Source organism: Natator depressus, chromosome 10 (genome assembly GCF_965152275.1).
Source record: "Natator depressus isolate rNatDep1 chromosome 10, rNatDep2.hap1, whole genome shotgun sequence".
Taxonomy (NCBI): domain Eukaryota; kingdom Metazoa; phylum Chordata; order Testudines; family Cheloniidae; genus Natator; species Natator depressus.
In genome coordinates, this window is record NC_134243.1 from 50,096,881 (window position 1) to 50,122,840 (window position 25,960).

Genomic DNA, 25,960 nt, shown 5'->3' on the forward strand with positions numbered 1-25,960 from the left:
GGTGGGTAGGGAGGCAGCAGGGTCATGGGGGGATGAATGAGGGGTCAGAGGAGGCAGCGGGGGCTAGGAGTGATGGGGTGGGGTGGTGAGCCAAGGGCTGGTACCTGTGGTTGGGGTCCGGAGCCTGAAGCTCCTCGACCGGATCCTGGGGTCCCATGGCTGGGGATGGGGCCTGTGCCTGAAAGAGGCAACAGGGGCCAGAGGTGATGCTGGGAGGGGTGAGCCCAGGGCCAGCACTGTGGCTCCTGCCACCACGTGGCCAGGGCTCCGCACCCGGAGCCTACCACCACAGAGCTGAAGCCCGAGTTCACTGTCCCCAGGAAGCTGGGGAATTCACACCGGCTGCCTGCTCCTCTGGTGTTTGTGGCTCCAGAGGGGGGCAGGGGCCAACCCCTGCTTGTGGCCCTGGAGGAGGAGCCACTGCTTTGCCCCCGCAAATCACCACCCAGAAATCTCTGACTGCAGAAAAACCACTGGTGGCTGAATTTGAGAAACACTGTTCTAAAGGCTTCACTCATTGACCATTAAGAGTTCTGCTCATGGAGACTCTGCAGGCTGCTGAGGTTTAGCTACTCCATAAGCTCTTTCTCAGTGATGGGAATCCTGCACTGCTGCCTGGAATATCTGGCAGTAGGAGAAAAGTAATACTGGCATTATTCTAATGTTTCTAAAACCATTTTAGTAATGTTCATGAATCATTGGACACCAAAGCTTTTTGCTCCCAATTTGGATTGTCGGTGGGTTTTTTTTTTAAAGTATAAATATGAGCATTGTTGCTCACCTCAATTTTTACAAAGTACTGCACTATACCAACTATGCCAGCCAGCAGATCTGGCTAGGCACACAGGAGAGCAGATGCTGCAACTTCTCCAAGTGTGATGCAATGGGCTTGATTCTCCAGTGCCTTGCAGCTTGTGCCATCATTTACACCTGTGCAACATGGGCATAAAAAGCTCCCAAATTCAAAGCCTCCACTCATTTACAATGCTATCACTGGTGTAATGAGGGGAGAATTCTGATTCTATAGCATTGTGCATCCACCTGGCACAAACATCAAGGACTACACAAGCGTGATGCAATGGAGGACCAGTCTCATTGTGCCTGAGTCAGCCTCCTGGAGCAGGGACTTAAAGGCTCAAACGACCCTTAATACTTGAAGTAGCCAGCTGGTTTTTGTTCCAGTGGCCATTGTGTTTTACGTGTGTGCAAAGGCGAATATAGAGTATACATTGTTTGCAACCCTGCAACAAACTTCTGTGGAGGGGTGAACTTCATCCTTGTGATAAAGATTCTGTTGCTTTGACAAAGTTTTTTTTAAATTGTTTGTAACAGGTGCTAGATTAATAGTACTTGGAACTAAGAGTCTCTGCCCCTTGTTTTTAATCCCTTTAACAGATATACTACAGATATCAGCAGTGAAATCTTCCACATACTGTATCACCAACATGCTCACAATTTATACTCATACAATTCATGTCTGTTCTGCTGTGACTGCCAACAACAGGTCAATTAGTGCCCAGTGTAATGATGTATTTGATATTAACTTTATTCAGTAGATTTGGCCTGAGATTTCGTACTCTCATTTCACATGGTTTAGATTATCAGCCATCAGATAAGAAATGCTTTCAGTCACTAGTGTGGTCATATTAGAAACAGTGACCAAGAGGTGAAAAGGCTCCCCATTCCCAGGAGCCATGTAATCTCTCCCTTTTGTAGTATGTAGTATTTACTAGCTGATTTTTAAAGGTACGCTATAGATAACTTTTTTATAACTGTGTCTTTTGTCTTAGAACACTGACAGATAAACAGAACATCTCAAAAGAATCACTAACTTCTTCTGAGAAGATCCAAGATAAAGGCAAAGAACCCCCAGGTAAGCAAATAAAGGACATTTGTTTGAAAACTTGGGGCATTACCGCTTGTTTCAGTTGTTCCAGTGATAGTAGTGACTGGAGAAGTCATGATATTCTGCATGATTTATTAAATAGGGAAGAAACCTGAATTGAGAGAGAAATTTGCATTAATACCATATTATGGGTAGTGGTAGCTGCTCCATAGTTAAGGGATCCTTTTCTAGTAATCTCCTACTAGTGTGTTCGTTTGGCCTTTGTATATTCTTGCAGATTGTACTGAATAAAGTTCATGGCTGGGTGTCACATGCATGACTGTTGGGATGGTGAGGAGTGATGAAGAATGAAAATAAAACTGTAACTGTGATAAATCAGGGTGACTCAAAACTGCTGGGAGGTTTGTGTAAACCCATGTGACCTGACCAATTTCACCAGGCTCCAGAGTGGCCTTCGTCTGGCTTTGGGAGAATTACTACATAAAAGTGAAAAAAATTAATCTAATTGTAGGCAGAATCTCACAAGGGTCCCCTGTTAGCTTTGCCGCTGCAGCCTGTTCACAAGTTTTGAAATAATAGGAACCCTTACAGAATTGTATGTATTAGGCAATAACAGTAGACTGTAAGATGAAGAAATGGAAGTGCTCCACAGGAATCTTGTATGCAGATTTTTAGCTACAGAAAAGCCATTCTAGGCTCACAGAAAAGGGTTTTTATTTAACAAAGCCATGGACAGCTGGCAGATTCATTCTGTAAAGCCAATTACAAATTAGAATAGTCAAATGTGGTCGCTAACTGTCCAATGTTCAGAGTTCAGAAATATTTGATAGGACCTTTTGGGACACACATTACATGTATTGATAGTTACTAAGGCTCTGATTCGGCTAAGTACTTGACATGCACCTGACTTTAAGCACGAGTTGTCCAAATACTTTACTGAATCAGGGCCTTATGTAAGTTTTTGTTTTGTTTTGCCATTTGTGTCAATGAACCTGTAGCAGGGTCCAGAGTCCATGTTAACTTTCTGCTTGACAGATAACAAACTTCGTGTTTTGAGATCATACACAAGTACAAGTGCTGAGTCACAAGAGAAGGTTGGGGACTGAATGCTCAAGAATGTTCTCAGAAGTTATATAGGAAATAACTATAATGACAGTCACATGGTCAGAGAAGAAAGCCTTTAAGAAGGGAGAGCACCACACACAGTTGTTACTGTCTAGGACTAGGTTGTATACCTAGAGAGTAGGAGGGAATCCTGTTTGTTTTTTAGTAGAGAGTTTTTCTTTTGTTGTAATCAGTGGACACTGAAGTTCAAAAATATAACCTTGAGGGATAAAACTGCTGATTAAAAGATGGATTCATTTTCTATTACTGAGCCAGCAGATCCACTCTATCCTGTCTACAGAATGGGGCCAGGCCCAGATTTTGATATCCACTGAACCGATGTAAATCCAAGTAACGCCACTGAAGTCAGTGAGAGTTGCTTACTGGTTTAAAACTTACGTAAGTAGAATGAGAATGGGGTCCAATTCTAACATAATTGGCCTGATTCTCCTCTCATGAATGCCAGTTTTACATTGGTGCAACATAACTGACTTTAGTGGAGTTACTACTGATTTACCTCAGTTGTAAGAAGCCATCCAAATTGACTAATATAATATTATAAGATTTGTTTTTAACTTATTTGCATCCCTTCCCAATTTCCCTGGGCCAGATACTGCTCCTATTCAAGTCCATACTAAAATGTGTGTTGACTTTAACAGCCCGATCCTGTTCTTACTGCTCTCTTGGGCCTCGGTTTCCCGCACCATAAAATGGGGATAATTCTTACTCCACAGGTGTGTCATAAGTCCAACTTAATTAAAGCTTGTAACATGCTCTGAGATCCTTGGATGAAAGATGCTATAAATATGGGTTTGGCAGAATTAGATTTTTATTCTTGTATACAGTAGAACTTTGGGAATGGAGGTTGTTCATAACTGAAATGTTCATAACTCTGAACAAAATGTTATGGTTGTTCTTTCAAAAGCTTACAACTGGACATTGACTGACTAAATACAGCTCTGAAACTTTTCTATCCAGGAGAAAAATGCTGCTTTCCCCTTATTGTTTTAGTAGTTTATGTTTAAGACAGTACTGTACTGTATTTGCTTTTTTTGGTCTCTGCTGGCTGATTGTGTACTACCGCTTCCAAATAAGGTGTATGGTTGACCAGTCAGTTCGTAACTCTGATGTTCTAGTGTAATTTTCAATAGAAATGTCAATGTTTATTTAAGCATTTTTTTTCTATTTTCACAGTTGCAGGAACTAAGGGGGGGATGGTGCGATTCAAAAAGTTAAAGCTTTATAACCGTTACAATACAAATTGTCAACATCACATGTCAAAACAGACAAAGTAAATAGCCTTAAATCAGACTCAGATATGTTCTCAAGCAGCATTTCTTTCTTTGCCTATCTGTAAATTTCAGTGATCATTGATGAAAATATTTTGTCATTGGTTTGTGTGTGTACAGTGAAATGATGTTTGTTAACATTTATGGATAAAAATCTAATCCTTCCACACCTATATAAATGTACAAAGTACTATGATATATGCAGTGCTTTTCATCTTACAGGCTTTTCACTAATTGACAAGCATGTGCATGGGGATCTAGTATTTGTGCGTCAGCTGTTTATTTGCGTATGTGTGGTCTTTCCCCACACCTTTTAAAATCCTTCTACTGTTTCTGGAGCCTATGGAAAGAGTAAACACACAGGAAAATATTTTACTTTATTGCTGCTCAATGACATCTGCTATTTATTCAGATTCATATGGAACTCAAAGGCCTAATAATCGTGATTTATCATCTCCATTATTCTACATAAGAGGAAGTTTGAGGGAGAAGTCAAAGTCCCAGACTTTCAAACTCCTTTCCTTAAACTTAAGCACGTAACTTCATTTGTAGGCAATAAAATCAATAAGTGGACTGATTTTCAGAGGCGAGACATGTCAGGAGGAAAGAACATTGGTCAAGCTGGAGTTCTTGCATTCTTAGAGATTCACATGACTGTACTCTTAGCAAAAATGAGGACTTCAGAACAGTGAGGAATCCTGGCTGATGAGGAGCACCTCCTGAAAGTGCTGAGCACGGTCATGTCCCATTAGAGTCAAATATCCTTAGCACTTTGCAGAATCATCAGGCTTATCATGAATGTTAATGTTTTACAAGGTACATATGGATTGGTTTTAGGCATAGGCTAACTAAGCAACTGCTCAGGGTGATGCATTTAATGGGATATCCCAGAATAGAGCTTGGAACTGTTGTGATCGCTCCTCCATCGGTCAGTCCCACACTCAGTTTCTCAGTCTATCAATTGTTTCTGCTGAACCATGTGCAATAGTCACCTTTGGGTCTTATATCCATCCCAGAATCTGTCTCACTTGAATGTCAGAATTCTGCACCCCAGAATCATTTACATCCCAGAGTTAAAGTGATTTGTAAATATTTTTGTGAATAAACATGGAGGATTCACTCCCCTATTTTTCTTGGGGGGCTTATAGTTATTCACCAGCATGCGGACACTCAGCCATTGGATGGCTGAAAATTTGTGCCAGAAATTGCATTATTTTCTATTTGTTACTCTGTCTAAAAAATTTTCAGCCATTCAATCAGGCAGTGGAAACAATACTATGTGTCATAGGAGTTCAGTCAGACACCATGAAAAGTGAATAGCAAATAGTCAGTAAACAGTTTACAGAAAGCCTATAGGCTGTCATAAGTTCATATAAACTATTTAGCAAAATTTGTGCATGATACCTATATTTGTATAAACCAGGATCAGTTCTTGAATGACTTGTAGACAAAGTCAGCTAAGCTGGTCAGAAAATAAATAATTTAGACGGCTACTCAAATTTGTTTTATTGAAACTGTTTTTCCCTGGAGAACTGGGTTTTCAGCTAAACAATTTTTTTCATAAAAAGCATCTACTTTCCATGGGAAATTGTTTGTTGTCGTTGAAAAACCAACTGCTTGGAAACTGAAATATTTGTATTTGGATCTGCCACTGTGGTGCCTTGAGAGCTGCTGTTCATTTGCCTTATGTCTCCCATTCTCCTCTAGGCTCAGGCTTCCATGAAGCACTGCCTCCCCACCAGAGGGAGAGACCACGGTACATCCCAGGAAATTTAATCCAAGCAGGGAGCTCAGCACACAGAGAAGAATTGGGGGGGGGGGGGGGGGGGTGGTGAGGCACCCAAACTGCAGTTCCTAAAAGGCATATCTGAATCAAAATATTTTGGTTCTCAATACTTTGGGGGAAAAAATCCTTCCTCAGGGGGGAAAAAAAAATTCTAACCAGCTCTAATATGCAGGGAATGATTCAGCCAGCTGTCCCCAGAATCCAGACAAGTAATCTTAATCAGTGTCATGCTTCAGTAGGGAAAAAGTGACACAGAAAATTGCCAAAGGGGGCAGGAGCAATCAGAGCTACAAGAAGAGGACACACAAACCTTGCCATCTACTACACCAAGGAATTTTAGGATGCACTTAGTTGTGCTAACCCCTTTGAGATGAAATGGTCATTTACTTTGCTGATGGGCTCAGTGTATCTACATATACAATTTGCTACGTCATAGTGCATTTAAAAAAAAACCAATATGAAAGGGTCGTTTTTTAGTTCCACATTGGTTTCAGTTAGTGCTCTGAGTTCATCACCCATCTATACCTCTAAGCCCTGGTCTACACTAGGACTTTAGGTCGAATTTAGCAGCGTTAAATCGATGTAAACCTGCACCTGTCCACACGATGAAGCCCTTTATTTCGACTTAAAGGGCTCTTAAAATCGATTTCCTTACTCCACCCCTGACAAGTGGATTAGCGCTTAAATCGGCCTTGCCGGGTCAAATTTGGGGTACTGTGGACACAATTTGACGGTATTGGCCTCCGGGAGCTATCCCAGAGTGCTCCATTGTGACCGCTCTGGACAGCACTCTCAACTCAGATGCACTGGCCAGGTAGACAGGAAAAGAACCACGAACTTTTGAATCTCATTTCCTGTTTGGCCAGCTTGGCAAGCTGCAGGTGACCATGCAGAGCTCAGCAGCAGAGATGACCATGATGGAGTCCCAGAATCGCAAAAGAGCTCCAGCATGGACCGAACGGGAGGTACGGGATCTGATCGCTGTATGGGGAGAGGAATCCGTGCTATCAGAACTCCGTTCCAGTTTTCAAAATGTCAAAACTTTTGTCAAAATCTCCCAGGGCATGAAGGACAGAGGCCATAACAGGGACCCGAAGCGGTGCCGCGTGAAACTTAAGGAGCTGAGGCAAGCCTACCAGAAAACCAGAGAGGCGAACGGCCGCTCCGGGTCAGAGCCCCAAACATGCCGCTTCTATGATGAGCTGCATGCCATTTTAGGGGGTTCAGCCACCACTACCCCAGCCATGTTGTTTGACTCCTTCAATGGAGATGGAGGAAACACGTAAGCAGGTTTTGGGGACGAAGAAGAAGATAGCTCACAGCAAGCAAGCAGAGAAACTGGTTTTCCCGACAGCCAGGAACTGTTTCTCACCCTGGACCTGGAGCCAGTACCCCCCCCGAACCCACCCAAGGCTGCCTCCTGGACCCGGCAGGCGGAGAAGGGACGTCCGGTGAGTGTACCTTTTAAAATACTATACATGGTTTAAAAGCAAGCATGTGAAAGGATTAATTTGCACTGGCATTCGTGGCTCTCCTGGATGTACTCCCAAAGCCTTTGCAAAAGGTTTCTGGGGAGGGCAGCCTTATTGCGTCCTCCATGGTAGGACACTTTACCACTCCAGGCCAGTAACACGTACTCGGGAATCATTGTACAACAAAGGGGTAGCCATGAGGTGGGGGGAGGCAAAATGCGACCTTGTAACGAAAGCACATGTGCTATGTATGTAATGTTAACAGCAAGGTTTACCCTGAAAGACTGTAGCCACTGTTTTATAAAATGTCTTTTTAAATACCGCTGTCCCTTTTTTTTTCCTCCACCAGCTGCATGTGTTTCAATGATCACAGGATCTTCTCCTTCCCAGAGGCTAGTGAAGATTAGAAAGAAAAAAAAACGCACTTGTGATGAAATGTTCTCTGAGCTCATGCTGTCCTCCCACACTGACAGAGCACAGACAAATGCGTGGAGGCAAATAATGTCAGACTGCAAGAAAGCACAAAATGACCGGGAGGAGAGGTGGCGAGCTGAAGAGAGTAAGTGGCGGGCTGAAGCTCAAATGTGGTGGCAGCGTGATGAGAGGAGGCAGGATTCAATGCTGAGGCTGCTGGAGGATCAAACCAGTATATGGTTGAGCTGCAGCAAAGGCAGCTGGAGCACAGACTGCCACTACAGCCCCTGTGTAACCAACCGCCCTCCTCCCCAAGTTCCATAGCCTCCACACCCAGACGCCCAAGAACGCGGTGGGGGGGCCTTCGGCCAACCAGCCACTCCACCCCAGAGGATTGCCCAAAAAACAGAAGGCTGGCATTCAATAAATTTTAAAGTTGTAAACTTTTAAAGTGCTGTGTGGCATTTTCCTTCCCTCTTCCACCACCCCTCCTGGGCTACTTTGGTAGTCATCCCCCTATTTGTGTGATGAATGAATAAAGAATGCATGAATGTGAAGCAACAATGACGGTGCCAAGATAAGGATATGGGTTCCGTCTATGGCCCCACCACAGTTAGGGAATCCCATTGCAGCAAAGCCATCCACTATGACCTGCACATTTCCCAAGGTCACTACCCTTGATAGCAGCAGATCTTTGATTGCGTGGGCTACTTGCATCACAGCAGCCCCCACAGTAGATTTGCCCACTCCAAATTGATTCCCACCTGACCGGTAACTGTCTGGTGTTGCAAGCTTCCACAGGGCTATCGCCACTCGCTTCTCAACTGTGAGGGCTGCTCTCATCTTGGTATTCATGCGCTTCAGGGCAGGGGAAAGCAAGTCACAAAGTTCCATGAAAGTGCCCTTACGCATGCGAAAGTTTCGCAGCCACTGGGAATCATCCCAGACCCGCAACACTATGCGGTCCCACCAGTCTGTGCTTGTTTCCCGAGCCCAGAATCGACGTTCCACAGCATGAACCTGCCCCATTAGCACCATGATGAATGCATTGGCAGGGTCCATGCTTTCAGAGAAATCTGTGTCCATGTCCTGATCACTCATGTGACCGCGCTGACGTCGCCTCCTCGCCCGGTATCGCTCTGCCAGGTTCTGGTGCTGCATATACTGCTGGATAATGCGTGTGGTGTTTAATGTGCTCCTAATTGCCAAAGTGAGCTGAGCTGCCTCCATGCTTGACTTGGTATGGCGTCCGCACAGAAAAAAGGCGCGGAACGATTGTCTGCCGTTGCTCTGACGGAGGAAGGGGCTACTGACGACATGGCTTACAGGGTTGGCTTACAGGGAATTAAAATCCACAAAGGGGGTGGCTTTGCATCAAGGAGTACTTCAGGTAGGACTTCACGGAGGGTTCCAATAAGAAATGGTGCACCTAAGTAATTGTTCTTATTGGAACAAGCAGGTTGGTCTGGCCTCTGATTGATACATGGCTAGATTTACCTTGCTGCACCTTCTCTGTGAGTGACTGCAGCGTGACCTAGAGGAATGAGTCCCCTAGACAAGGGGGGGGAAGCAAATGAGTACAAAACAAATCTAGTCTATTTCTTGTTTTGATCCACTCCATCTATCTTTTACATCTTTGGCTGGCAGCAGACGGTGCAGAAGGACTGCAAGCCATCCACATCTCATGGCTGCTCGGCAGAAGACGGTGCAGTGGGACTGCTAGCCATCCTCATCTCTTGCCTGCCTGGCAGAAGATGGTACAGTAGGACTGCTAGCAATCCGTATCGCCTGCCTGCTCACCATAAGATGGTTCAACAGGACTGACTGCAGGACTAAAGAGAATGACCTGGTCAAGTCACTCCAAATTTAGTCCCTGCGCCCATGTCTGCCCAGGCGCTCCTGGCCGACGTGGCCAGGAGCACCTCGGACATGACTATGACGGCTACCGGTCGTACTGTACCATCTGCTGCCACAAGGCAATGGGTTGATGCTGCTGTGTAGCAATGCAGTACCACGTCTGCCAGCACCCAGGAGACATAGGGTGACGGTTACCTGAGCGGGCTCCATGCTTGCCGTGGTATGGCATCTGCACAGGTAACTCAGGAAAAAAGGCGCGAAACGATTATCTGCCCTTGCTTTCACGGAGGGAGGGAGGGAACGGGGGGCCTAACGATATGTACCCAGAACCACCCGCGACAATGTTTTAGCCCTATCAGGCATTGGGATCTCAACCCAGAATTCCAAGGGGCAGCGGAGACTGCGGGAACTGTGGGATAGCTACCCACAGTGCAACACTCCGGAAGTCGACTCTAGCCTCGGTACTGTGGAAGCACTCCACCGAGTTAATGCACTTAATGCACTTAGAGCATTTTCTGTGAGGACACACACACTCGAATATATAAAACCGATTTCTAAAAAACCGACTTCTATAAATTCGACCTAATTTCGTAGTGTAGACATACCCTAATACAATCTGATCTTCAAATTATGCATAAAGAAAAGGAGTACTTGTGGCACCTTCGCGACTAACCAATTTATTTGAGCATAAGCTTTCGTGAGCTACAGCCTACTTCATCGGATGCATACTCACTGTAGCTCACGAAAGCTTACGCTCAAATAAATTGGTTAGTCGCGAAGGTGCCACAAGTACTCCTTTTCTTTTTGCGAATACAGACTAACACGGCTGTTACTCTGAAACTATGCATAGTAGTTCAACTATGCATGGTACTTATTTTGCTTTTCTGAAAATGAATAATCATCTTATTCAGCCTTTAGCCCGTAGTTCCTTCCCAGGCTCTTTCAATGTCAGCACGTGCCTCTGCTATGTGGGAGCAGAAAAGTTATTTTCATTTGCTGCTGCTCTTACAAAGCCCTCTAGGAAATGGAATAATCAGCTCCTTTAGAATCCTTTGGTTTATTTTCCAGGATGCAGAGCTATTTTCAGTTTTTCTTTTTCTACAAGCAGTCACATTAGACACTGAAAGAGTATTCAAGTTCATATAGCTGTATACACATATAAGGGACTGGGATGTAGGCAGTCATGTCTAGACCAGGTCAGAGCTGGCCTGAGGCCTACCCACCAGGGACAGGAGTCACTAGGCCAGATTTGGAGGAATTGCAAGGCCAGGGTCCATAAACAAGAGTCAGGGTCAGAGTCAGGTCAGGGTCAGAGACTGGCATAGGCGACACGTGCGGAGGGGGGCATATGGGGTCACACGCCACCCCAGATTTCTGCCAGGATGGGAGTTGGGCTGAGTACTGCTGAAGGGACATGTCTGGGAAAGGCACCAGCAGTAAGCGCTCCTGCTGAGCCCTACTAGTTGTCACCCAGAGCAGAGAAGTGAGGCTGGACTGACAGCACAGCTCTGTGCCAGAGGGGGCACGGGGAAGCCTGCAGCTGCAGTTACCTGCTTGGTGTGAACGGAAGGAAACTCAGGGTGTCACTTGGGGCAATGGGAGAGGGTTGGCAGCAGGGCCCAGGAGAGCTAGGGCTGGGGTGGGGAGCCCAGGGAGGTAGTAGGGGCCAGGGTCAATAGGTGGGGGGTCTGGGAGAGTCAGCAGGGGCTGGGGCAATAGGGAAGTGGGTGGGGAGCCCAGGGAGGTAAAGGGGGCCAGGGATGATTGGGGGGATGGGTAAGGGACCAGGGGAGGCAGCAAGGGCCAGGGGCAATGCAGGGGATGGATGCGGGACTGGGGGAGGCAGCGGGGGCTAAGGCACCAAAATATAAGTTCACCCAGGGTGCCATTTTCCCTAAGGCCAACCATGGCAGGGCTGGTCTTAAGGGTAGGCAACCACCAAAGAGGCGGTGGTCGGGGTGCCATGGTCAAGAGGGTGTTGCTGAAAGGTACCTTGGCAGCCACCAGGAAGTGGACCATGGCTCTGGTGACAAGGGGAGGGAGGTTCTGCCATTGTGCCCAACCACCCACCCAGGCGTTACCAGTCACCTATGGCTGGAGATCAGAGGTAGTACCAGGTTAGAATCAAAAGGCAGGAATCTGGGTTGAAGTCAGGCTGGAGTCAGAGATCAGGAGACAAGGCAAAGTCTGGCGTTGCAGCAGGCCAAGATCTGTGTGGTTACCCAAACAACTTCCTGGGGCAACTCCTGGGGTTAAGTGGAGGCACTTGTCCAATCAGAAGGCAGCAGGATACAGACACTCTGGGTCTCATAGGTGGTATTTCCTGCAGCACCTATTCTCCACAGTGCTCCCTGACCATGGCCTCTTGGTGGTACTGTGGAAATATTAGTTACCCCAGGCTCTGCAGACCTGGTTTCCGGTCTCCAGGTCCTCAGAATATGTCATAGCACTGCAGTGACTCAGCCTAATCTCGGTGAGCCTGATTCTGTTCTCAGTTATGCTGGTGTGAATCAGAAGTAACCCCACCAAAGCCAGTGTAAAACTTGTACAAGTAAGAGCAAAATGAGTCCCGGGAATGTTCTGAAGTACATTTTAGTTGTTGTGGATAATAAAGAGAGTAATGTGATATTTAACACTTGTTTCTGGAGAACTGTTGAGCTATATACCACATCTGCAGTGAGTAGAAATTTGGAGTTTTCTTTTGAGACACGAATCTAGAAGTGTTGCTAACATGTTCTCTTCCCTTAAAGATGTGCTTTTGCTATCTCCATGAATACAGTAGATTAGAAAAAACATATTCTGGCTCTGTATTGCCTAATTTTTCTTCCAACAAGGAGTCAATCTGCTCCAGAAATCCAGCTCTTCTTCACCTGCTTGAAAATCAGAACACAATACAGTTGTTCTTTCTCCTATGTGCTTGTGATATGTAGCAGCAGGAGACCCATAATTGCATAATCAACAACTTCCTAAGTGACCAACTCCAAGAGATAGGAGAAATGAATTAAACTGACAATAAAGATTATGACTGGTGGAGAAGAAACCCTGAGTCTTGCATCTTGTCAACATAGACATGAGGTTGTATCTTTCAGTGTTCTCCCTGATGGTTCAAGTATATAGGACAAGAGCGTCTATTGATTTAGATTTCAGAGTAGCAGCCGTGTTAGTCTGTACGCGCAAAAAGAACAGGAGTATTTGTGGCACCTTCGAGACTAACAAATTCATTTGAGCATAAGCTTTCATGGGCTACAGCCAATTTCATCGGATGCATGCAGTGAAAAATACAGTAGGACGATTTTATATACACAGAGAACATGAAACAATGGGTGTTACCATGCACACTATAATGAGAGCAATCATTTAAGGTGAGCTATTACCAGCAGGAGAGAAAAAAAACCTTTTGTAGTGATAATCAAGATGGGCCATTTCCAGCAGTTGACAAGAATGTGTGAGGAACAGTAGGAGGGGAAAACAAACACGGAGAAATAATTTTACTTTGTCTAATGACACATCCACTCCCAGTCTTTATTCAAGCCTAATTTAATGGTGTCCAGTTTGCAAATTAATTCCAATTCAGCCTGACCAGAGAGACTGAAGTGTTGCTCTGACTGGTTTTTGAATGTTATAATTCTTGACGTCTGATTTGTACATGGCAGAGGGGCATTGCTGGCACAATGGCCAAACCGGACAGTCTTTACATAAAAGAATAAATGGACACAAATCAGACGATTATAGACCTAAAAGTCACAATATTACAACAAAAAAACTTCAGAAACAGACTCCAACGAGAAACTGCTGAATTGGAATTAATTTGCAAACTGGACACCATTAAATTAGGCTTGAATAAAGACTGGGAGTGGATGTGTCATTACACAAAGTAAAACTATTTCCCCGTGCTTGTTTTTCCCCCCTACTGTTCCTCGCACGTTCTTATCAACTGCTGGAAATGGCCCATCTTGATTATCGCTACAAAAGGGTTTTTTTCTCTCCTGCTGGTAACAGCTCACCTTAAGTGATCACTCTCGTTATAGTGTGCATGGTAACACCCATTGTTTCATGTTCTCTGTGTATATAAAATCGTCCTACTGTATTTTCCACTGCATGCAGCCGATGAAGTGGGCTGTAGCCCATGAAAGCTTATGCTCAAATAAATTTGTTAGTCTCTAAGGTGCCACAAGTACTCCTGTTCTTTTTATTGATTTAGAATGTCCTGCTTGAGCAGATGATTCATCAAGCTAACTGCTTCCTGAAGCTTCCTGGGTCAGGATTGTTCTGGCCTTGCAGGATGTCAAGATGCTCTTAGGTTTTACGTGTCATCCAATCCATTCAAAGAGTATGGGTATCATGTTGGAAGTCACTAAGAGTTTAAGCATTCTGCAAATCATGCTTAATCTTTAGCAGGTATCAGCAATGATTGACACCATTTTATGATTCGGTGACTCCAGGAATAGAGACACTTTCCAGATTATGGCACTTCTACAGCAAGCTGTAATAGAGGACTCTCCACACAATTTTTAAATATTTGGTTTTGTAATGTATACCCATAAAATGTCTAATAGTGCTGGATGCTTTAAAAAGAGTTTGACAGAGGACACTGGAATTGTTGTGCTATGACTGACTACCGCCTATTTCCTTCTGCTCTTGTATTAGTCTTGGGAACATTGCTTCATAGAGCTGTGTGATAGCCATCTCTGGAAAGTGTCCCAAGTGAAGTGTGGAGGCACAAATCTACTGGAGTCATGTTTATTCAAAGTAATGTTAATTTGAATTTCCAGTCTTGTCTTTGAATAACCCTTCCTATTCTGTTGATATTTATACAGCAGGTAGTATGCACTGTTTTTTGCACTAACTTGCTACATCAGACTGAAAATAAACATTGCCAGAGCACAGATTCACAATTATGTCTCAGGCAACACTAGACTTCGCAAGAGTGACAGCATAAAATATAAATAAATAATTGAAGACGAACTTCTCTGGGCTGTAAGGGACAACCTTGTAAAAATAATTTGTACTTCTATTGTGCATCCATGCTTTGAACATATCAAAGCATTTTTGAGGTAGGCAAATAATATTATCTTCATTCTACAGATATACCAAACCACAAAGAGGTTAAACCCAAGGTCATACAGTGAGTTAGTTGGCAGAACTGAAAGAGAACCTATGAGTCCAGACACGCTATAACCACTTGATATAATCATATTTTTTATTTTATTATAGCCTGTGGTAGATGTATCCTTGGGGATAGTATTGGTCATTATTCTCCTTGATTTTCCATTTTTCATTACAGTTGAAATTTTTGACATCAATCTTCATCTTGATTACTAATTTCAGTTTTTCTGGTGCCTTTTACTCAGTGATCTCAAAGCACATTACAAGCTTTACATCTCTGAGGTATAATGATTATTATCCTCAGTTTACAGATGGGGAAACTAAGGCACATAAAGGTTAAACAACTTGCTCTAGGTCATACAGTGTGTCTGTGACAGAGCTGGGAATAGAACTCAGAAGTCCTTCCCCTACTCTAAAAACTAGACATACAAGCTCCCTTTGTTAGAGATTAGTATCATGTAATAGCTAGCTAAGGACATGAGACAGAGAGAGAGAGAGAGAAGGAAACAGTAAAAGGAGTGAGGATATTAATATAATAGGCACCACAGAAACTTGGTGGAATGATGATAAGCAATGGGACATGGTAATACCAGGATACAAAATCTATAGCAATGACAGAGTAGGTCGTGCTGCTGGGGGAGTGGCACTATATGTGAAAGAAAGCATAGAGTCAAATAGAATAAAAATCTTAAATGAATCAAACAGTACCATTAAATCTCTCTGGATAGAAATTCTCATGCTTGAATAATAAGACTATAGAAGTAGGAATATACTCCCACCATATGACCACGATGGTGATGGCAATTGTGAAATGCTCTGGGAGATTGGAGAGGCTATAAAAATAAAAACTCAATAATAAAGGGGGATTTCAACTATCCCCATATTGACTGGATACATGTCACCTCAGGACGGGATGCAGAGATAAAATTTCTTGACACCATAAATGACTGCTTCTTGGAGTAGCTAGTCCTGGAACCCACAAGGGGAGAGGCAATTCTTGATTTAGTCCTAAGTGGAACACAGGATCTGGTCCAAGAGGTGAATATAGCTGAACCACTTGGTAATAACGACCATAATATAATTAAATTTAACATCCTTATGGAGAAGAGGGACACCAAAGAAGCCCACCATAGTAGAGTTTAACTTCAGAAAGTGGAATTACACAAAAATGAAGAAGCTTGTTAAACAGAAATTAAAAGGTACAGTCCCAAAAGTGAAACACCTGCAAGCTGCATGGAAACTTTTTAAAAACTCCATAGTAGTGACTCAATTTAATTTGGGGTAAAAACATAGTAAGAGGACAAAAAAGTGCCACCATCGTTAAATAACAAAGCAAAAGAAGTGGTTAGAGACAAAAAGGCATCCTTTAAAAACTGGAAGTTAAATCCTACAGAGGAAAGTAGAAAGGTGTATAAACTCTGGCAAGTCAAGTGTAAAAGTATAATTAGGCAGGCCAAAAAAGAATTTGAAGAGCAACTAGCTAAAGACTCAAAAACTAATAGCAAATTTTTTTAAGTACATCAGAAACAGGAAGCCTGCCAAACAATCAGTGGGGCTACTGGATGATCAAGGTGCTAAAGGAGCATTAAAGGAAGATTAGGCCATTGAGGAGAAGCTAAATGAATTATTTGCATTGGTCTTCACTTCAGAGGATATGAGGGAGATTCCCACACCTGAGCCATTCTTTTTAGGTGACAAATCTGAGGAACTGTCCTAGACTGAGGTGTCAGTAGAGGAGGCTTTGGAATAAATTGATAAATTAAACAGTAATAAGTCACCAAGACCAGATGGTATTCACTCAAGATTTCTGAAGGAACTCAACTATAAAGTTGCAGAACTACTAGCTGTGGTATGTAACTTATCATTTAAATTGGACTCTGTGCCACATAACTGGTGGATAGCTAATGTGATGCTAATTTTTAAAAAGGGCTCCAGAGGTGATCCTGGCAAATACAGGCCGGTAAACCTAATTTCAGAACAAGGCAAATTGGTTAAAACTATAGTAACGAACAGAATTATCAGACACACAGATAAACACAATTTGTTGAGGAAGAGTCAACACGGCTTTTGTAAAGGGAAATTATGCCTCACCAATCTCTTAGAATTCTTTGAGGGTGTCAACAAACATGTATAAGGGTGATCCAGTGGAAACAGTGTACTTGGATTTTCAGAAAGCCTTTAACAAGGTCCCTTGCCAAAGGCTTTTAAGCAAAGTAAGCAGTTATGGGTTAAGAGGAAAGGTCCTCATAAATCAGTAACAGGTTAAAAGGAAACAAAGGATAGGAATAAACGGTCAGTTTTCAGAATGGAGAGAGGTAAATAGTGTTGTCCCACATGGACCTGTACTGGGACCAGTGCTATTCAACATATTCATAAATGATCTGGGAAAAGGGGCAAACAAAAAAGTGGCAAAATTTGCAGAAATTACAAAATTACTCAAGATAGTTAAATCCAAAGCAGACTGCAAAGAGTTACAAAGGGGCACAAAACTGGGTGACTGGGCAACAAAATGGCAGATGGAATTCAATGCTGATAAATGCAAAGTAATGCACATTGGAAAACATAATGCCAACTCTACATACAAAATGATGGGGGCTAATTTAGCTACAACTAATCAGGAAAGAGATCTTGGAGTCATTGTGGATAGTTCTTTGAAAACATCCACTCAGTGTGGTACAGCAGTCAAAAAATCTAACAGAATGTTAGAAAGGGATAGATGATAAAACAGAAAATATCATAATGCCACTATATAAATCCATGGTAATCCCACACCTTCAATACTGTGTGTCGTTTTCATAGAATCATAGGACTGGAAGGGACCTCGAGAGGTCATCTAGTCCAGTCCCCTGCACTCATGGCAGGACTAAGTATTATCATTCTAGACCATTCCTGACAGGTGTTTGTCTAACCTGCTTTTAAAAATCTCCAATGATTTTTGGTCACTCCATCTCAAAAAAGATATATTAGAATTGGAAAAGGTACAGAGAAGGGCAGAAAAATAATTAAGGGTATGGAACAGCTTCTGTATGAGGAGAGATTAAAAAGATTGGGACTTTTCAGCTTGGAAAACAGACAACTAAGAGGGGATATGATAGAGGTCTACAAAAGCGTGAATGATGTGGAGAAAGTGAATAAGGAAGTGTTATTACCCCTCAACATAATACAAGAGCCAGGGGGTCATCCAATGAAATTAAGAGGCAGCAGGTTTAAAACAAACAAAAGGAAATACTTCTTCACACAATATACAGTCAACCTGTGGAACTCATTGCCAGGGGATGTTGTGAAGGCCAAAAATATAACGGGGTTAAAAAAAGAATTAAATAAGGTCATGGAGGATAGGTCCATCAATAGCTATTAGCCAAGATGGTCAGGGATGCAACCCCATTCTCTGGGTGCCCCTAGCCTCTGATTGCCAGAAGCTGGGAGTGGATGACAGGGAATGGATCACTCGATGGTTGCCTGTTCTATTTATTCCCTTTGAAGCACCTTGCACTGTCCACGGTTGAAAGACAGGATACTGGGTTAGATGAACCACTGGTCTGACTCTGTATAGCTGTTCTTATGTTCTTAGGTAAATTGAAATGACACAGTTGTGTGGTGCTGCCTTATGATTAATGTGGGATATGCTAGTTAAATATTATGGCAGGGGTTACCAGCTGGTACTGTTCCACATAGTCTTACAAGCTTTTTTTCTTAGAACGAGAGCAAATTTCTAATCAAGAAATGCTGTATTGTTGTGTTGTTTTGTTATGCAGTGGTCCTTTGTCTGCTATCTGCCACAGCTTATTTCAGTTTTCATTCTGCTTTACTCTTTATTTGGAGCCAATTCATGAGACAGGGTAGCAAATGACTAACTTTTTAAGCAATGTTTAACACTTTTTAATCAGTGATTGCTGACTTCTCTTTGAGGCCCCACATCCTCCTTCACTTCTTGTGAACTTGAAAAGTCTCATTAACTTAATTTCCTGTGCAGTCTGTCTTTATTCTCTACTTTTACCTTTATCTGTAATTTTTATAATTCTCTACAGCTAGGCTGTATCCTCTGGTCTGATTAAGCTGGGCTCAGCATGGAACCAAGGGAGCAAAGTCGGTTTTATGCTACCTTTGTGACTCCTCAATCCATATATCTCAGTTGTACCTTATTTCAAGAGGCATTGATCATCTTAGTTCCCAAGCTAGCTATGCTGCATACCTATCTGGTGTACCCTCACTTTTATTGCTGAAAGTTATTTACATCAGAACTAAAGAATCATGGAACTGAAGTTATAGCCTGTTTACACTAAAGGGATGAATCCCTCAACATTTTAAGTTTTTGCAAGAATAATTTTATGTGCCCCTCATTTTGGATCTTTGTCCCACATTTTTCCCTATCTTAAGGCATTTTGAAGACTGGTTTGGTGGAGGCACAATTTAGAGCAGCTCCAGGACTCAGGACTGCTCTGAGTTGCTCCCAACTTCCCTAGCAGTAGAGTGCAGCTGCTCTCTGGCCACATCCTCTTTCCCCAGACTATGCCTTCCACACTGACTCTACCGCACCTGGGAAATCCCCTTTTGCTATGGAATACTCAGGATATCAACTATGCCAGCTTTATGGAGTCTTTATGCTGCTCTGGATCGCTTTTCCACCCATTTTTGGACATATCTGGCTGGGTACACAAATGTGGTTTCGGAAGCCATCATGTCCAGACTGTGAAATTGACTTCTTGTCAGCTTCAATTTTGGCATATGTGGAGTCATTGTTGGGAATGAAACAACTGTGCAAGAACTATGGAAGAACACAGTCACAGCTTAATCTTTTTCCTCCCTTTCCCCTGACCCATCAACTGCTAGATCTGTGACTTTCCCATGAAAAGGATAGGTCAGTTCTTTGGCAACCCCAGGTGAGATTTGATGTGAAAGTAAAAAAATAGATTATTCAATGACAGCAGTTGGAGCACGGGAGTGGGAATATATCCTGCTGTCAGGAAACTGAAAGGCCCTGCTTACTTGTGCATGTACTGGGCTGTTCCACCATCTGGCAGTTTTCCAGATGCCAAGATAGATCAGATAATAAATTCATTTTTTTTTAGTCCTGAATCTTAATATTTTGTTATGAGCCAATATCGTGAAAAAAGCTCAAAGTTTCATAGCAAGTCATGCAAACTAGCTTAAAGTTTGCTTTCTCCTTTGCTTCCTTGTAAAGCAATCAGACTGAAAAAGCATTAAAGCTCTGGCATGTGCAAAGAGCTTATTTTGTTTCTTTTGTTTGTTTTGAAGTATTTATAACAAAAATTGCTGTAAGCATTTATAATAATTCATACCAAATAGCAACCTACTGTTTACTGGCCTATGCCAAACGTAACATAGTATTAAGAAGAGATCAGACTGACTTCCATTCTGTGAATCTTGTTTGATAGTATATAAAAAACAAAATGAATATCAGATACTTCCTCTCAGAGTTGACTCCAATTCTAACTGACATGAAATAGCTTCTGATGAGGACACTGTGATGCTGGCAGGCTACCTGCCAGCCAGACTGCAGGCATTAGCTAAGACCTAACAAACTCACAGCTGGAAACCAGATCAGTTTGCCTGTATGTTAATTTTGCTCAAAATAGGTATTAATCTTATAAGAATGTATTTAGTATTTGGACTCTACGAAATGATTGTAAGTTGCTGCATGTATTACTCTCACATGCAATGTCGGTATTCCATGTTATAAGAAAACATGTACGTTTTGCTTTATATCTTTGAGAATGTTTGCTCTGAACTTGTGAACCCAGGCACGGGACTTGTTCCCTGCCCATCCCAAAGGACTGTCAAAATCAGTTGGGCCATCCAGGAACATCACAATAAAAAAGATTCGTTAATGGCCCTATTGCACCAGGAAGTACTATGTGCAAGGAAGCTTGCCCTGTGTCTTAGAAGCTGAATGAAAAATAAAACAAAGTCACATGAACATTTTCCATCTTTTTGGCTGTTTGAACTCTGACAGGTTTAGAGACTGAAGACAGAGATCCCCTGGGGCTGCCTCTTGGGTCCATCCTGAAAGAGACTTTGAATTGATAGATCACTAAAACTCTGGCACTCTTAGGATTTAGATAACTTATTTGTGTGTATATGTTTGGTTGCTTTAATCTGTAAAAGGAAAAGGAGGACTTGTGGCACCTTAGAGACTAACCAATTTATTTGAACACGAGCTTTCGTGAGCTACAGCTCACTTCATCGGATGCTGTAGCTCACGAAAGCTTATGCTCAAATAAATTGGTCAGTCTCTAAGTGCCACAAGTACTCCTTTTCTTTTTGCGGATACAGACTAACACGGCTGCTACTCTGAAACCTGTAAATAACTTTCTTATTTCTTTTTCCTAGTTAATAAACCTTTAGATAGTTTTTTATGGATTGGCTACATATATTTTCTTTATTGTAAGATCTAGAGTACCGGTTGATCTGGGGAAAGTGACTGGTCTCTTGGAACTGGGAGAAACCTAAATGTGGTGTGATCTTTGGTGTAAGTGACCATTTATCACTAAGTTCCATTTGTCTCAATGGAAAAATAGTAGAAAGATAGACTGGGGCATCTAAGGGTAGTGTCTTTGACTCCATGGTAAGACTGGAACTGTGATCCAGAAGTTCACAGTTGTTACTGGCTTGGTAAAATCTAATTATAGAATACACCACCAATTTGGGGTATTTGCCCTGTTTTCTGACACTCTCCCTGAGGTAGGCACTCACAGCTGTGAGCCACTCCAGACTGCATGACAGAGACATCGAGGTATGAGTATCCACAGACTATATTTCATTGATGACAGTATGTTCTAGTTCACTTAAATTATCATCCAAAGGACCATAATGGGCATCAGAGGATAAGTCAGGTCTCCCAGAATAACTGGACCTACGTCTACACCATTAATGTCCACAGTAGTCCTCAGGGAAAAACAGTCCTTTTCCCATTAATTTAAATAGAACGGTGTTCTGAAAGATCCTAGCACTGTGGACCCTTCTAGTCCAGCCTGCACTTATGTCTGTAAACCTACTGCGGTGGTCAACCAGGGTTAAATACCCCTTTCTTGTTTATAAATTCTGCATCCTGATGGGAGGGGGCATGCTGGGGTGTGTGTGTCAAATTTTAGGCACATAGGTTCTATCAGTTGCCCCATGCAAAGCCATCAATAATCTCTGGAGCACTACCCAGTTTATGACCTGGCTGGACAGCACCTTATCAGTGGCATAGGGCCTGCATGAGAGTGGCTCCAGCAGTTGATCTCCCCATGCAAAGTTGGCTGGCTACAGACCGGTAGCATTCTGGGGTGGCCAGTTTCCAGATGGCAATGGTGACCTGCTTTTCTATGGGTATGGCACACTGCATGTTGGTACTACAGTACTTGTATCTGCAGCTTTGGGTCAGTTCTGCACAGATTACAAAAAAGGTAGTCCTTCCCACCCTGAAATTCTCTCGCTACAGCTGGTTGTCCCAGGTCTGCAAAACGATCCTCTCCCACCAATCCATGCTGGTTTCCCAGGCCCTGAAACAGTGCTGAATGCCACGTGGCAGATCCAGGAACCAGTTTTCTAGTTCCAACGACTTGGCATTGTCCTCTTCTTCTTCATCCTGCTGCCATTGCCTCAGGGTGTTCTTCTGCAGCTGGAGGAGCTGCTGCGGCTGCCACAGAATGGTCTCCTGCTCCCACATCATCTGCTCAGTGGTGTGTTGGGCAAAGTCCGCTGCTGAAGTCATCTGGCTATGGCTGCTGTAATACAGCCCAACCAGCCTCTGCATATTTGTGTTTGTCACCATAGCAGTACGGAGCATTGTTGGGTCCATGCCAGAAGACAGCAATTCAAAAATGCTGTGAAATTGCCCAGAAAGGATATATGGGGGGAAGACAGTGGAAACATGGGATTTAAAAAAAACCATGAAATCACCTGGCTTCCCACAAATCACAGCAGAAACAATTCTAGGATGCATGTTGGTCAGCTGCAAAATAAAGGACCATGGGATACTCACCGAAAACATTATGCCATCGGTTCTCAGCAAACCACTGCCATGTATTCACACCATGTGAACTGAAAATGGAACAGATGTTCTGTGTGCGCACTATAGGTGTGACTTACGTTCTGCGAGTTACCTGACGCTTGTCAAAAAGGATTGACTGAACCCTGTGTAGTTAAATCCAAAGTGTGTATCCATCCCCTTCTAGTTTCATGTTCACGTACAGCCATCTGCTGCTACCAGTTACTCCATTAGCATGTCGTAATGGACTGTGCTGTGGCTCTAAAGATCGCAACTCTGCTGATGAATCAGGTGGAGGGTGAATATGGTTCTACATTATGACTTTTTTTTCCAATTTTAAGTTTTCTAAAAAATTAGGAAATTATACTTTTAAAAAATATACCCTCTGTTAAAAGAACTTTAAGGTTGCAAAGTCAAGGATGCAGAAGTTTAGAATTGAATTGAATTGAAGTTGCCCATGCAACCTTAATTTGATCCTTCATGCATATGCATTATAATAGTAGTCTTTAATTACACGATCACACACTATTTTTTTCACTGATCTACTATCTTGATAATAACTTGCCTTTCAGAGCCTTTATGGACTACATTTGCTGATAGTGTGGTCAAGCTGAGAATAGATCACTCATGTTCACAAACTCCAATAACAGTTCATCAGATGTTCAAAGAGACTGTGGATAAATATGGGCCTCTCAATGCTATGGCCAGCAAAAAGAATGGAAAATGGGAAAAGATCACATTTGCAGAGTATTACAATCTTTCCTGGAAAGCAGCCAAAAGCTTTTTGAAGGTAAATGTTTAAAAAAACAACAATCCAAACCCATACTCGTTATACAGGTTTTTTTTTATTACAGGTCATAGCATGAAAACATTCCTGTGGGTTTTCAGTCTTTATGAAGAGTAGCAGTCGCGTGTTCTGCATAACAGCCTTTATTGAAGTAAATCTCTAGTAACTGTACCATTCAAATATTAATGAGACCCCCTCAACCCATAGTAGAGGATGAGTTTCATCCTGGAATGCCCCATGGGATTTACCTTCCTTTTAAGGACCGTATATTTGATGGCCCCAACAAGTTATGTCTCTTAAATCTCTGAATTGCCTAGCAGTTTTCTTTTTTATGATTGACCAAGGCAATGAGAGGCAAATGAGTAAATATTTCTATTTAATATATTATATTGTTATAGTTATATTTATTATACTATTTTAGTTGTATATCAGACAGATACTAATATTTTCAATGGTAGCAGATGGCACTGATGCCTGTTCTTGCAAAGGTGTTGGCAGAAATAGTGGCAAAGTCAATAGGTGAGACTCCGCTTGTGAAAGCAGTTACAATCAGGGAGACAAGAGTAAAAAGAAAAGGAGCAATATAGGAGTCTTGGCTGACTATTTTTTTAGAGTCTGTGATGCAGAGTGTTGGCATGGTCTTTAGATTATCTTTGGATGCTAAAATGTCAAGTATGTTAGTTAGTTTTCATTATGTTCTAGAAACTAGTGCATATTTTTCAGAAAGAGTTCAAAAGAAAATAATGCCAACAAAAGTTGGCATCTGTCACTATAGACAGTAACAGAGCAGCGCTACCTAGCATCTAGGTTGTGCTCTGTTCCCTTATGGCCACAGGAGGGAGGGCACACAGAGCCTTCTCCTCGTGTATGGCCCTGGGTAGGAAAAGGACACAATCTCAGACCTGGTGCTCCTGAGAATGGGGACTTGCTCCTTGGGGATGCAAATTACATAGAGGGTCATAGAGAGGTCTGATTCATGGCCCACCTTGCACAAGCCCACAGAGTGGGCTGGGCATGCAGGGAGAACATCCTTAAGGGCAGCATGCATATTTCTCCCTGTTCCCCAGGGAACTTGAAGTATAATCCTTCACAGAGATGCCCCAGGGCCATACAGCTCTGCAACACTCTTCATTCGGGGCTATGTACTAAGTCCACAATCTGGCCGTAAGTATAATTAAACAAATCTAACCTGGCAAAGTGAAAAGGATTTAGTAAAGATTCTGAGTACGGGATAAGTCTAATATTTGTTGAACTTCAGTTCACGTTGCAAAGCCCTTCTGTTTTTCAGACCTTCTTGGAGGGGCTGGGCTGGGCTGGGAAGTTGGGTGTGAAGGGTGGGAGAGTCTTATGTTTGCATGAACTGCACTGTTAACTGCAGACAGTGATTCCATTTTTATTGTATATATGGTCTATTAATACATTTTGCACTTATGCCTAGAGCTATGGATGGATACATTTTTAAATGCATAAATAATAAAGAACCCAAATCTATTTTTTTGTGTGTTGACTATATCTTTCTCTCTAATATGCCTGCATTACATATCACAGTGTTTGCTCTTTTGTTTTAAGCTTGGTCTTGAACGGTTCCACAGCGTAGCAATACTTGGATTTAACTCTCCAGAATGGTTCGTGTCAGCTGTTGGAGCTATTTTTGCTGGGTAAGTTTTGGATCGGTGCTAGGCCTAGTAATGAATGTTTTCCAGTGTAGCATTTGCTTCTGTAGAGTCTGACCATCCCCTCTTGTAGAAAGGGGGAGAAGAGAAACCACATTTCATTCTCCTTGTGCACTCCAAATAAACCACCTCTTTTCTCTTATAGCCCCTAAACATGTTAGAGCTATTGTGGCTCACAGTGCCTCCAGGGGTGAGTTAAAGACCCCGTAAACTATGACCAGTAGTATTGTTTCATTTGAAAAGATTACCATCTCATAAGTATGTTCAGTCACATGGTGGGGACCTGTTACTTTCCCTGTATCTAAAGTAAAGCAATCCAAAACCTCACAAAATGAGCCTCTTTGCTAAAACCCCAACTGCAGTAGACACACAAGATACTGTACTGTCTCTTATCTGTTCCTTGAGCGATATGGACCAAAGCCTACCAATTTCCTGTCAGTGCGTCTGAGCCTGCCCATGAACTGATCCCTGGCCTGGTTCCAGTGCAGAATACGACATTGATAAAGTGACAAGCAAAGTACTAACCAGCCAAATTCTGTCTGTCACAGTGTTTGTCTGTCTAATTCCAACAATCAGTTTCTCGGTTTGGTCTCTCTGAGGGTGCATTTACGCCAGCAAAATTCAAACTGGTAA

General features: G+C 42.7%; 1 protein-coding gene across 4 annotated transcripts in view; it reads left to right on the plus strand.

The window, feature by feature from the left end:
* Positions 1–25,960, plus strand: part of ACSBG1 (acyl-CoA synthetase bubblegum family member 1) — a 78,079-nt gene that overhangs the window by 18,346 nt on the left and 33,773 nt on the right. For all 4 annotated transcript variants that reach the window (XM_074966086.1, XM_074966084.1, XM_074966083.1 and 1 more), the window contains 3 exons: positions 1,791–1,873; positions 23,440–23,657; positions 25,224–25,312. In XM_074966086.1, the coding sequence (XP_074822187.1) occupies positions 1,791–1,873; positions 23,440–23,657; positions 25,224–25,312 (390 nt within the window). The remainder of the gene's footprint in view (positions 1–1,790; positions 1,874–23,439; positions 23,658–25,223; positions 25,313–25,960) is intronic.